This window comes from Agelaius phoeniceus, chromosome W (genome assembly GCF_051311805.1).
Source record: "Agelaius phoeniceus isolate bAgePho1 chromosome W, bAgePho1.hap1, whole genome shotgun sequence".
NCBI classification, from domain to species: Eukaryota; Metazoa; Chordata; class Aves; order Passeriformes; family Icteridae; genus Agelaius; species Agelaius phoeniceus.
The window spans coordinates 12,426,097-12,439,904 of NC_135301.1; the positions used below are offsets into that span (position 1 = coordinate 12,426,097).

At 41.9% G+C, this 13,808-nt stretch overlaps 1 protein-coding gene across 1 annotated transcript in view; it reads left to right on the forward strand.

Moving 5' to 3' along the window:
* Window positions 1–13,808, forward strand: part of LOC129132389 (homer protein homolog 1-like) — a 233,871-nt gene that overhangs the window by 65,006 nt on the left and 155,057 nt on the right. Inside the window, exon 3 of the mRNA XM_077193184.1 lies at window positions 8,124–8,216. Within this exon, the coding sequence (XP_077049299.1) occupies window positions 8,124–8,216 (93 nt within the window). The remainder of the gene's footprint in view (window positions 1–8,123; window positions 8,217–13,808) is intronic.

The window sequence follows — 13,808 nt, forward strand, 5'->3', positions numbered from 1 at the left end:
TTCTGCTTCTTGATCTTGATTGCGGTGAAGGTGGTGAGAAGCACCTGGAGTGGTCCCTCCCACTGTGGTTCTAAAGTCTTTTCTGCAAGAGGCTTAACATATACATAATCCCCAGGCTGTATGTTATGTACTGGTCTATCTAGCTCCCTGCTCTGAGTTCCAGTCACATGTTTTCCATTTTCTCCAAGCTGTCTACTTAAAGCCACCATATAGGTATTGTGGCTGGAACTCTGAAAGCAGTATTGTTTACTCTGGTCACCTCTCAAGCCTTGACAGTTCTGGTGGGGAACGCTTCTGGCCACCCTGAAAATGTATTTGTCAATACTCATAAATACTGACACCCCCTTTCCATGGGAATTCTGAAAAGTCAATTTGCCACTGCTGTCCAGATCCATGACCCTTCCCAATCTGACCTAGTTTTGGTCTAGGGGTATTTTTGGGGTTAGTCTGGAGGCAAGGATCTCACTGTCGGTTTACCTGAGTAATAGTGGCATATAAATTGCTGGCAACGATTCTTTCAATCAGGTATGTGTTCTAGAAAGCCTGTGGAAACTACTACTTAAAAGCGAACACTTCATTTTGATGCACTCTGTATCACTGGCAGCCTTGGTCTTTCTGGGAAAGGAGCCACACTTTATAAAAGCTTTCAACTAGTTAGGCCCCAGTGTGTTTTCTGGTGCTCCTCCTTCACTAGTGACCACACAAATGGGAAGGGATTACCAGCTCCCTTTCAATGGTAGCCCACCCCTTGTGGTTGTATGCCCCTTTGATTAGTATTATTATTATATTCTGGCTTACCTTCAAGGGAAATCTCTCCATAATTACCTCACCTTTTGCTGCTTTCTTTGCCTCTCCATCCGCCAGCTCATTTCCTTCCTCCAATTTTGAGCTCACCCTCTGGTGTGCCTTAATATGCCTTTTCAGGCAGCTGAACTGCTTCCAGCAGCCAGATTATCTCTTCTTTCCTTGTGAGGTCAGCAATCCCCTCTCCTTCCAGATGGCTCCATGTGCATGCATGACTCCAAATGCATACCTCGAGTCTCTCTGCATGTTGTTACTCCGTACCCAGCATGTCGCTTTCCACTGGCAACGTGGCTACTCCTGTCAGTGAACCAGGTCTCTGCATCGTCCAAAGGAGTGTCCTTTAAGTCTGGGCGGCTGGAGTAGGTAGCTTCAATGGTCTCCAGGCAATCGTGGTGTACTGCTTCTCCTTGATTTCTCTGAGAAAAGAAGCGGGGTTGACAACATTAGTCACCACTATCTCTACATCATCTTGATCTACCATGATGGCCTGGTATTTCAGAAACCTCTGTGGTGAAAGCCAGTGGCTGCCCTTTACTGCCAGTACTGCGGACATTGTGTGGAACACTAGCACAGTTACTTTCTGTCCCAGGGTAAACTTTCATGCCCCTTGAATATTCATCACGACTGCTGCTACAGCTCTGAGGCAACCTGGCCATCCTTTGGCTGTTCCATCTAGTTGCTTGGAGAAGTAAGCAACTGCCCTCTTGTTATGGACCCAAGTCCTGAGCAGTATTCCCAGGGCAATTCCCTGTCTTTCATGGGAAGATAGAAAGAATGGTTTACTTACATCTGGAAGTCCCAAAGCTGGAGCTGACATGAGGGCACTCTTTAGCTGGTGAAAGGCCTGTGTGGCTTCTTTTGTCCACTGGAGATCTCTGTTTCCATTGGCAATAAGAGCATAGAGGGGTCTGACAAGCAGTCCATAATTATAAACCCACAGCTGGCACTACTTAGCCATGCCTAAGAAAGTTCGGAATTCCTTTGTTGTTTGGGGTTTCGGGGTTTGGCATATGGCTTTCTTGCAAGCCTGCCTTAAAGTCCATTGCCCAGCACTCACCTCATACCCCAGGTAGATTACTTTCTGTTTCACTACCTGTGCCTTTTTCTTTGATACTCTGTATCCTTGAAGTCCTAGGAAATTTGAAAGGCTTACCGTCCAGGCCACACATGCTTCCCTCATCCAAGTGGCTACTAGAAGATCATCCATGTACTGCAATAGCCTTCCTTCTTCCTGTGGAGCATCCTAGGACTCTGGGTCTTTTCAAGTTGTTCCCCAAACAGAGCGGGGAAATTTTTTGAAGCCCTGAGACACATGGACCATGTGAGCTGTGTTTTGCACCACTTTTAGGGCTTTCCCATTCGAATGTAAAAATTTTCTGGCTGGCTTCATGGATAGGGAGGCAAAAGAAAGCATCTTTCAGGTCTAAAACAGTAAACCAGGTTAGCTCAGGTGTTAAACAAGTTAGTAAAGTATATGGATTTGCTACCACAGGGTATAAATTCTTTGTTATCTTATTGACAGCCCTCAATCCAGTACTATCAATTTTGGGGCTGATTTCTTCCCTATCTTCTTTTTCAGGGGGTACTGCTTAATTCTCACTGGTTGTGTTCCTTCCTTAATCTTGATTGCTATGGGGGGGCATTCTTCACCCTCCCTGGTACAGCAGAGGCCCATACCCCTGAAAAGACTTGTCCTAATATCTCTTTACTAATTTCCTTCTTAATTTCAATGGTTGTTAATGTTAAGCCTAACATCTTTATATCATTTGCCTCCAGATTAACCTCCCCATTTGAGAATGTTTAGCGCATTTGGCATATACAAAAGCTTCTAATTACACGTTACTTTAAAGGTTTGCAAAAGTATGCCTTCTCAGACTGGCCAGTTGTTCCCCACACTTCAACATAATCATCCTCCACAGGTACTAAAGCTTTATTTAAAACTGAATTTTAGGCCCCTGTATCAACTAAAATTCCACCCTTTTCTTCTGGTCTCACTGCCTCTCGAAGAGGGGTCTGTTACCTCCTAGTTCTGGATGAAATTGGACTGCCAGGAGGGGGATGGGTGTGAATGGGTATACCTTTGGAGCCTGAGTCCTCTTCCCTTTTGGGGAGGTCCTCCTTATCCTTCCTTACCTTAGGAGGAGCCTTTAACAAATCAGATGTACTCATTTTGCAAGTTGTAATCGGTTTGCGTTTCAGCATGATAAACTTTGTCTGACTTCATACATTGCTATCTTATGCTGCATGCTGAACAACACGTTTGATTTGCCTTCTCTTTGCTTTGTTTTCTTTTTCAAGAGTTAACACCAGTAGGTCAGATGGAGCTCTGAACCCACAGTTACTCTGCCATTCTGGGTGATTTCTCAAAGCAAAAAAACACATCAGCATACGGGACCTTATCCCATTTACCTTCCCATTTTAAAACAGCATTAACTGCAATAAGGTATTATAAATCTTTTTATTTTCTGAGCCACCCCTACTGGCAGCTTTCTCCCAGTGAGCCCCTCCCAAAGGGGCTAGTTCAGGAACCTCTTTAGTCTGGTTAGTTCTCATTATCTCTTTTTCCTTATACTATCTTGTTTCCACCCAAGCCTCACAGTGTCTTTTCTCAGTTTTTCCTCACACATAGACCTCCAGATGGCAGGTATCAGATGTGATCCTCCACACATAAGCTTCAAGATAGCAGGTTCTGAATTGGCTTGATCAGGAACTTTCAATTTACACTTTAAGGCACAGAACAGCAATACCAGTGCCTCTCACAAACTCTGCATTGCACATAAGGTGCCAGCCTCTCAATACACCAAAAACTCCCGGGAATTGCCTGCAGGCTATTTCGTTTATCACTTTGGTGTTTATCACTTAAACTCTATGGCAAGTTGTTTTCAGTCCAGACTTACTATATTACCAGCTGAAGTCCCATAAACTCATTCGTCTCTTCTATCTAAACTCTGTTTAACAAAATCTCAGTTTTTTCCAGTTTTCTTCCTGCACAATCTAATTAAAGCATTGTTTCTACTGACACTCACTTTACTGCCTTGCAAAAGGCTGTGCCTGTTACAGCAAAAACTGATATGCCCACAAACACAGACACACACACACACACACACCCGTCTTATCTCAAATTCACGAGAGTCAGGGCTTGAATTGCTGGGGGTGGGGGAGGGGGAATTACTGGAATTCATTTAATTCGCTTTACCACAGTTAAACATAAATCACCATACCGTAGTTCTTCTGTGTAAAATGCTACACTTGTTGCAAACAAAATCCTAAAATCTCCACAAACACCACTATACAATCCCAAGAATACAATTACCACAATGCGGGGGAAGAACCACACAAACTCACCAGGAAAAGGCATATCTCTCAAAGTGCCCACTTTTCTCAACACAACACAGCATACAATACTTCAGCATTTACCCACATCAGCTTTCTCTGGTCCTCACACACTCTGGACACAATCAAAATAACAGCACACAGTAAAATTCCAGAGAGCAAGTCCAAACTACCAGGGCAGAGGAACTCCCTGAGCTCATCCTCACGGTCAAAATGTGCCAAATCTACACAAATCACCACCTTTAAACACAATAAGTAGCCTCACCCGACGTTTCGCCACTTGTTCCACTTCTCCGCGGGGCACTCCCTGCCCCCACAGCCTGCCCCAGCCGGTGCCTCAAGCTTCACCTGGCTGCTTCAGATGCGGGTAGAACTCCCCCCCCCCCCCCCGCACGATTACAAACACATTAACATTAACCACACTATGCATTAACCCTACAATGTCTGGACACCAAAAACACACACAGGTTCAGTCGACCCACCCCCAGGGTCGCTAGCGGTCGCTCTAATGAACAGTGAACCCCCGTCTCCCAGTCGCTCTATCAACCGGTCTGCCTGCAGGCACGGGAACGAGGCCGAGCACTCAGACGTCTCTGAGTGACTTATTCAGCCGTCCTATCTCTCTTTTCCCCCGGGGGCCCCTCAATACATACCGTATCCTCCGCACACCAGCAGGTCCTTGTCTGTCTCTACAGAAGGCAAGCCGAGACGAGCGAAGCTCCTACGGGAAAATCCCGGGGCACACCTCGAAGGCCCGTCTATCCCTTTTGCCCCTGCGGGGACAGAGATGATCTGCCTAGCTCGTCATAATGTTTTGCAGAGATAAACAAAACTCCACAACTTGTGTGAAAGTTGTAAAGCTGGTATGTTTATTACAGCGCTGGACGCATGTGGGAATCGTTCCCCTAAAATGACATGTGTACCTCTGGGAACTCCAGATCTTCTTTTATCTCCCTCTCAAATACATATGCATGCAATTTTACAATAGGTTCAAACACATTCATTCCACTGATTTTGTGTGACACTTGCCACTAATTCTTCAGAAAGAACTCCTGGGTCAGGTTGCCCTGCTCTGTCTGCCCCCCTCCTCCCCCCTTATCTCTTGTCCTTTGGCTGAAGCAGTCCTTCCAAGCACAGGCTTTTCGCGAGAACAGGCAGTCAGACTAAACAGCAAGCTACAGACTTAACTCAAAGATGTACGTTTCACCTAAATCAAAATGGATTTCTACCCTGGAAAATTTCCACTCTGCCTCAGTATCATCCAGTTCTGGTCATCTGTGGCCAATTTTATTATCTGTTTTGAGACTTTTCTTGATAACTTAATTAGAGTTTCTGGATGGTATATTTTGTCTCCTATATTTAGGAAACATGCTTTTAAATAACCTTACAGATGAAATATAGGATACCAGTGGTTAGAAATGATACTTCCTCAAAAACTAGTAGCCTACCAGGAGAAGTAGTTTAAAGACAATAATGTTTTTTAGATCTTGAATAGCAAGTGAATTTCTGATTGAAAATAGTTGAGGAGATTGAGTCACACAAAGGTAGCCTTCATCCGTTTTGAATACATGCAGTGCAAACTAATTTCTTTGTATGCTGCTGCTGGAGAGATTTAGAAGGTGTTGGTGAAGTTTCCAATGTTTTTACAGGATAATTTCAGTCTTGAGCTGATCATAATAAGATCAAGGTATATATAAAAGCAGTAGAAGCCAAAATGAATGTTTAGTTACTATAGCAGTTAGTGTAGTATGAAACTGAGATCTATGAAGCCAAATTTTTCTCTAGCCAGAGAACCCAGGCCCTATCCTTAATAAATTGATTTAATTTATCAATTTTAAGAGTACATTTATAGTGGTTTTGGTTCGCCAATTTGAGATTTCGCCAATTTTGAGATTTCCTGGCCAATGCACTTGCTTCCTGCTGAGAGATAGGATTGGGAGAAAGGCAAAGCATGCTCAAAACTTTGAAAGGGTATAAAAAATTATTAACAGTAACTAAAGAAAGAGTAATAAGAATCAGAACAAAACCTTCAGAATACTCTTCCTCCCCCCACAACCTTTTCTTTCCCACTGACAATGTAAAGAAGCAAAACCTAAAATTTCAGTCAGTTTACCACCTCTAAAATAGTTTTTCTTCAGTTTACTTAGGGAGAGAAGTCCCTCTCGTTAAGGTTATGGAGCCTTGTCCACGAGGAAAAAAACAGTTCTCTCGTGGCTCTCTCATGAATAGCAGCCACCTGTGGAAATCTGCAATCGTGAAGTTCCTCCCATTTTCCACAAGCTTTTCCCACAGCTGTGTTTATGGGCCATGTCAACTTATGGGGTACTGTTTTAAAGATGAGCTGTTCAAAGGCTAAGGTTCTCATTATCTATCTCTAAAATCATCTTCATCCCTGGGAACAGAGGCCCTTCTCTTCCTGGGGGCACAGGACCACTCTTCTCTCCTTCTCTGTTCAAGCTTCTCATAGGATCACAGCTACTTTAACATCTGCTTACTTTGGCATAGAGGCCTTTGCTTGATATCAAATTGAACCCTTCATCTCCCTATGGCTTTCATGTGTTACAGGGAAAAAGAGTCTCTCTCCATAGCTATTACAAGAGGATTTTCAGTCCCAAGATTAAGGCATCTCCTCCTCCCTTCCATCAGGGACTTGACTTCTTCACTGACCTTGATGTCTTCATGTTGCTCCTTTACATGCTTGCATCTTGTTCCTTTCACTCGAGGGAGGATTGAAGCGCTGAAAGTGTTAACATCTCACCCAGGGCCTGCAGATGGTCTCTCGGTGCAGTGCTTTTGGTGCTTTCGGAGGGAACTGCAGCTGAGGCAGTGTCAGGATCAGCTGCATGGCTGGTCTTAGTTTTTTGTTGCATTCAATTCCAGCCGCAGGGCCACTCTGTGTGGGCTGCAGGGCTGCCTCTGGCCTGAGGCGCATGATCTCGTGCGGTGGCTGCGCTGGGGGGAGGGGATCCTAGTGGCAAGATGTTAAAAGCCAGGGCCCCTCACAGCCTCCCCACTCCCTGCCTGGTCACTGCTGGGGCTGGGCCTGGCCCGGCCAGGGCTCAGCAGGCTCCCCAAAGAGGGTCCTGGCCCTGCGGCAGAGCCGGCCCGGCCTGGCCCAGCCCAGCCGAGACGGGCTGGGCCGGCCTTGTTACCTGTTCCCAGACCGGAGGGAAAAGAAGAAGTTCCCGGGTTTCTTTCATCTTTAACAAGTGTTTTTCACAGAGGCACGTCCAGCTTTTCAGTGGCTGGAAGCTTTGCATCACTTCCCTAAACGTCTTCCATGCAAAACCATGACAACATGTATTTCTAAATTGCCGCTTTAGCTATTTTGTCTAAGATGTACATGTAGCAGAGAAATCAAGCTTCATATGGCAGTTCAATGTGAAATTCTTGAATTTAGTGTTTAATATATTTGAGGGCTTACTTCAATGAATTTGTTAACTTGATTCATGTCTATGAACAATCAAGAAATGAACTTGACTCAATATTCCTAATGTTGCTTTCTAAATTAGCTACCAAAATGATAAATGCTGTAAAACTTTGGGAAGAAATTGGTATTGTTTCAGTGATGAAAAAATGAAGCCCATTGAAGGCTCTAGGCTAATAGTGACCATGGTGGCTTTCAGAACCAGATCATTTGTTGTCAAGAAAACGGTAAAACCCGAATCTGAAAGTAGCTGTTCAAGGCAGCTTATCATGAGTGTATGCCATATATGAGGTGGTTTTTTAAACACTATCAGCAACAAATTAAACTTTGTTGCATCATAAATTTCCTGTCATATAAACAGAGTACATTATGTCTGAAAGGTATGTCACTGAGTAGCTATCCTAAATAAAAATCTAACAAGGATAAAAAATTTAAAAATTCTACTGACAGAATCTGACTTTGTGAAATATTAAGTACAGCATTCTGTTCTGCATGTAGTATAATTACTTACCACCTACTCTTTCTCTTTTTCCTTTTTTTTTTTAACTTATACCTTCAGTTTGCAGAAAAATTTCAGGAATTCAAAGACGCTGCACGACTAGCAAAAGAAAAATCCCAGGAAAAGATGGAGCTAACAAGTACACCCTCTCAAGTGAGTGTTATTCCCTGATTCAAGTCTAGTACTTCATAGTCTGTGCTAATTACTGTATCTTTCACACATTGTTTTAAAAAAGAACAGAGTACTTCACAGTTTCCTTGAATCCCCTCATCAGTCAGCTAGAAGTGGCAAGAAGTCTAAGAATGCATTTAATATACTTTGCAAAACTGTCAAAGGGGCTTGCTTTAATATTAAATTGTCCTTTTGTTTATTCCCATCCCTTTCTTTGAGCTTTCCTCAGAAAATATGAGTAAAGATGGTGTGCAGTTATGTAAGTCTATAGTTGTGACAGTGTTCACAGGGGTTCTTGGATGAGGGAAGAGATGAGCATCTGACTCCATGTTTCAGAGGCTTGATTTATTATTTTATGATATATATTACATTAAAACTATACTAAAAGAATAGAAGAAAAGGTTTCATCAGAAGGCTAGCTAAGAATAGAAAAAGAAAGAAAAGAAAGAATGATAACAAAAGCTTCTGTCCCAGAGTCTAAGCCAGCTGACTGTGATTGGCCATTAATTAGAAACAACTATATGAGACCAATCACAGATCCACCTGTTGCATTCCACAGCAGCAGATAACCATTGTTTACATTTTGTTCCTGAGGCCTCTCAGCTTCTCAGGAGGAAAAATCCTAAGGAAAGGATTTTCCATAAAGGATGTCTGTGACATATAGTAAAGACCTTTTATGTTTTTTCTTATTGTAGCTATGAAATCTCAGGCAATGCACTCATTACAACAAAAATGAAGTTAAACCAGCAAATTATAGTTACTTATTTCCTCCTGTTGTAGTATTCATTTGTGAAATGTGTTGAAGGAAGATGGCAGACTCACATGTGGATTCTGGGGTTTTATTGTTAGCCATGTTGTAACAGAAGAGTTTATAAAAGATATCTCAAAATATTAATTGAGTTAATATAGACCTAACTGGAAAATAAATTAATATAGTCAAATGTACATTAGTTATGACTAAAATTAATTTACTTGAAAATGGATGCTTTGAAATTACTTTGAAAAAATAAATTTCATGAGGCTTTTATGTCCCCCCCTCTGGTGTTTCTGTCTGCATGTGTAGCTATTTGCTTTATTTTAAGCAATAGAAAAGATAAAAATAGTTTCTCCTCTTGGAGGATGAAGCAGCTTTAAAACTACAGCAGGGGTTCCTGAGCTAAGTAGGATTCATACAACTGAGTCTTTTTTTTTTTCTGGGAAGTTGTCTTGGTTTGAAAGAAAGACGCCTGCCAAGGAATGCGGGAACCTCCCTTGGAATGGAAAATATGACCCCCTTCCCTCCAAATTATTATAACTTTGAAAATATGGGGCTTTCAGGCAAAGATATAGGGAAAGGAATTTACTAGGAGATATATATATTAAAAAAAAACAAGGCTAAAAACCACCACCAACAACAGCACCAACAAGAAACAGGAAAAAACAGATCCAATAACAGCCTCTCTGGGCTGTCAAGCACTTTCCCCTTTGGTGTAGTTATTGTCACAGCCAGCAGGGGTGCTGTTGGCTCCTGGCCAGGCGGGGCAGGTGCAATGATTACCCCGTGGCTGCAGGGGGCGCTGTGGGGTGAGCTCAGCTGCCTTCTCCACACACTTAATGGCAGCTCAGCCAGCAGAAGAGATAGGAAAGGGGCTTCGTTTGCAAACCCACAGGGGCAGCTGGTCTCAGTGCCTGTCTGGATGGTGAAATGGGCTGTAGCAGGGACCTTGGAGCAGCAGGCTGGAACAGCAGAGGCGAGCACACCTGGGGTAGCAAGCAAAGTGTAGAAGAAATTCCAAAGCCATAGCAGGAGCCATGGGGAGGCCAGGTGGACATGGGGTGTCAGGTTAAAGTGTAGCAAAAAAGCCCAAAGCAGCAGCAGAAAACAGCGGGGCTGGGCAGTGGCAGATGGGCTTCTGCAAGCAGTTGGAAGATGCTTCCTCCAGAGGAGGTTGGGGGCCAAGGTCCCCTTCTCAGTGAGGTTGTGTGTTGAAAAGGTCCCAGTTCAACAGCTGCTCTTACGAGCAAAGGCTCACCCACGATAAGGAGATGCAATGGGTGGACAAAAAGTCTGCAGTGGCAGCAAATCCTCCGGGCAGCAACAGTCCGTCACCAAAACTGCACCTGTCTCCACTCCAAACCTAAGAGAGAGCAAGGAGCTGAGCCCAGTTCCTCACCCATCAGGCGAAATCTTGTGGTATCTCTGCCTTTCCTGAGAGAAAACCCCCCAGCTAAGAGACAGCAACAAACTGCACCCCTTCTCCATTCCCTGGCTACATCTTTTGTCACTCTTAAGTATTTGCTTTTTTTCATCTCTTGGGCAAAAAATGGGAGAAAAATTCCATGATATAAATAAAAAAAGGGAAAAATCCTAACCTCCAACAGGAGTGCATCTTCATTCATTGAATCAGTGCATGTCTTGAGTACTTTACACTGCAGTATGCTCATGGTCTTTGACAGAACAAGGATGGCAGGCAGTTTGCAAGATGCTATATTAATAGGTTTATTGCCACCAGAAAGCTGCATCAGGTGTATTTCCAAGAGAAGTCAGTAGAAACCACAAGAATACAAAATGAACCAACCTCATGTTTTCCTAATACACATTTTGCCCAAGAGCTAGGTTGGCTTTTGCTCTTAAAGGGAAACTGCTTGCTTTACTATAACAGGAGAAAATAAGGCATAATTTTTTATTAGTTTTCTTGACTGTCTCTAAACTTCTCATAATTTCCACTAATAAATACATAAATAATGGAAGTATTATAACCTAGTATACACTTGGACTTTAGAAACAGTGAAATGCTTCAGCCAGGCCTCTAGTTACTCAATATTATGGGTAGAACAACTACTCTGTTTCTCTTTTAATATGATGATTAATAGTCTGCACTCAGAAGTTAAATCTGAAACTGTTGAATGGAGTGACTTATTTGGTTTGGACGTAAATTTGAGCTACTTATTCAGAGACAAGATGCTTTTGTCTAACAGTTTCCCAGGATTAAAGCTTTTTCTTAATCTATATGAGCTATTAATATTGTTTATTTTCCAGATGCTCCTTTGTACTTGAAGCCTAGCATTCTATACTGTTGTCAGCTATAGAAATGTTATCTCAAGCAATTGTATATTACACATTGAGAACTGCAATTTATTTACTGCATGCTTAGGAATAATTTCATATTCAGGCCTTACTTTATTGTGGCAACAGGCCCCCAAACAGGGAATAATAAGCATTGACTCCATGATTGCAGAAGGCTGATCAATTGCTTTAATAAGCTATACTATACTATACTATACTATACTATACTATACTATACTATACTATACTATACTATACTATACTATACAAAAAACCCTTCGCCCTTGCCAGACAGCCCAATACACACGTGGATCCAATTGGTCAATTAATCAAAACACCATCACCAGAGTCCAATTAAGAAATCCCTCTTTGGTAAACAATCTCCATAACACATTCCACATGTGCACAACAACAGGTGCAGAGATTAAGATAAGAACTGTTTTTTCTGAGCTTCCTCACAGCTTCTCAGGAAAATCCTGGGAGAGAATTAAGTCTCTCTCTGTTCAGAGAATATGTGATTACCACATTAATTTTCATCTCTTGGCTTTTAGCTGTGTTAATAAGTTAGTGTGTTATTCCAAAAGATACAGTTAGTGCAAGTGCTGACACATCAGCATAGTAGTCTTCACATAATTAATGCTCCTCATTAGTTCTCCAGAAAGAAGAGAGTTTTGAGAAGATGAGAAGTGATGGCTTTACTACAGACTCCAGCACTTCCATAGAGCTGGAGCTTATTTGAAGAAATTTATGTCTAGGGGAAAGACGGGTGCTTGGTACTGGGAAGGGAAGGTGGGACTCCAGAGATGTTTGAAGGAGTACTTGCTCTTATTTTGATTATGTGCCAAGAAGTGGCTGCAGGGCACGTAATTCCAGTGTTGCCTTTCTCAATCATTTTACTTTTTTCCCTTTTACGTAGTGATCCTTTGCAGAGAGGGGAAGGAAAAAGAGGAAGAAGATATATTTTCAGTGGCCAGTCAAGACTTTGTAAGAACCTGGTTTTTAAAGGAAGTTTTGACAGGAAAGGCATTGGGAGGTAGTGTGTGAGTAGTGAGCAGTAGCTCAGTTAGCTGCAAGTGTCAATCCCTCTGCTGTCTTGAACTTGTAGATATCATTCTGCATTAAATTAATAATAGGTAGGAAGATACTCCATATAAAAACTGTAAAATATACTTTTAAAACTTACATAAAATGTGTTACATTTCTAATGGTACTGCTGTAAAAAATGCATGAATCAATAGGCTGAAAACTGTGTTCCACCTTTTTCCTCCTTTATTTTTTAAACTAATGTTAATTAGGTTCAAGTACAGAACTAAATAGTGCAAGTTGTGGGGTTTGCACCCTCACCCCATCAGTCTTACAACCAGCTGAAGAACTGGAGTCTGAACCTCAGTTCTTTTTTTTTTTCCTAAGCCAGAATCTTTCTTCAGCTATTACTTTTGACCTTGGTCATATCAGATTAGGAACTTTGTTAATTCCTGAAATTGTGTGGTAAGTAAATAAAAGTAGTCAAATAAATAAAAATAATCCAGTTCTTTCTTCTGTGCTTCTGACACACTCCTATAATATTAAGAATAGCTATTGCCTGAAAAATTTTAGTATCACAACATTTTTATAGTGCAATGAAGGGATTGGTTTTGGCAAAATGGTCATGGTTTTATCATCTTTCAGCTTTTTCTTTGAAGTACTCAATTTACTTCTGAACCTTGCGGAAAAAATGCGATATTGTGTGAATTGCTATACTGGAACAAATGTTTCAGACATTATGGTATCTGAATCACTAGCAGGCAGTCTTATGCCATTGCCAGTCTATGAAGAAGAATGATGCCAGGGAAATGTATGGAATACTTAATTAGAAACCAATACAATACTTAATAAAAAAAGAAGCTGTAATTCTTTTGGTTTGTTTTGTTCATGGATTTGAATTACCTAATCCTTCTTTTCTTTTATTCCATATTTAGTCACTGTTGGAGATTAAAATAAGTTTACTTATAGAATATAAGAAATCAGTTGTGTAGGTTTAATTGTAACTTACAGCTTAGCATGAGTGGGCCCTGCTTAAAAGTTACCGTAGGTGAACTCTAAATGAACTGTCAGCATGAATGGCTGACCAGGGGAGGAAAAAGAAAGGGTTGAGATGCTGAAGGGCCCCAAGGCTTCCCCAAATTGGAAGATTAGAGCAATTAATGTCCTGCCCACATGGACATGGAGGAAGAATCCAATGAGAAGACCCCAGACCACAAATCACCATAGGACAAAGAGGCGCGTGCAGAGCATGTGAAGATCAGGTGCACAGACTTTAAGGGTGTGAAGGTCCAGGGATTTTTTGTTTGGGGTCCCTCTGGAGGCACCCAACTTGAGCTGAAATAAACTGCCTCAGAACCTAGGGTCTGAACTCTTCTTTTACAGTCACCATTAAAAGGTGATTTGATCTGTGCTGTGAAGTCTGCTTGTTTTACTTTAGAGACTGTTTTATGAGTGCATGCATTTTCTTAATAAGATTTTGAAATTTAAGGCATCTTTTGATTGAT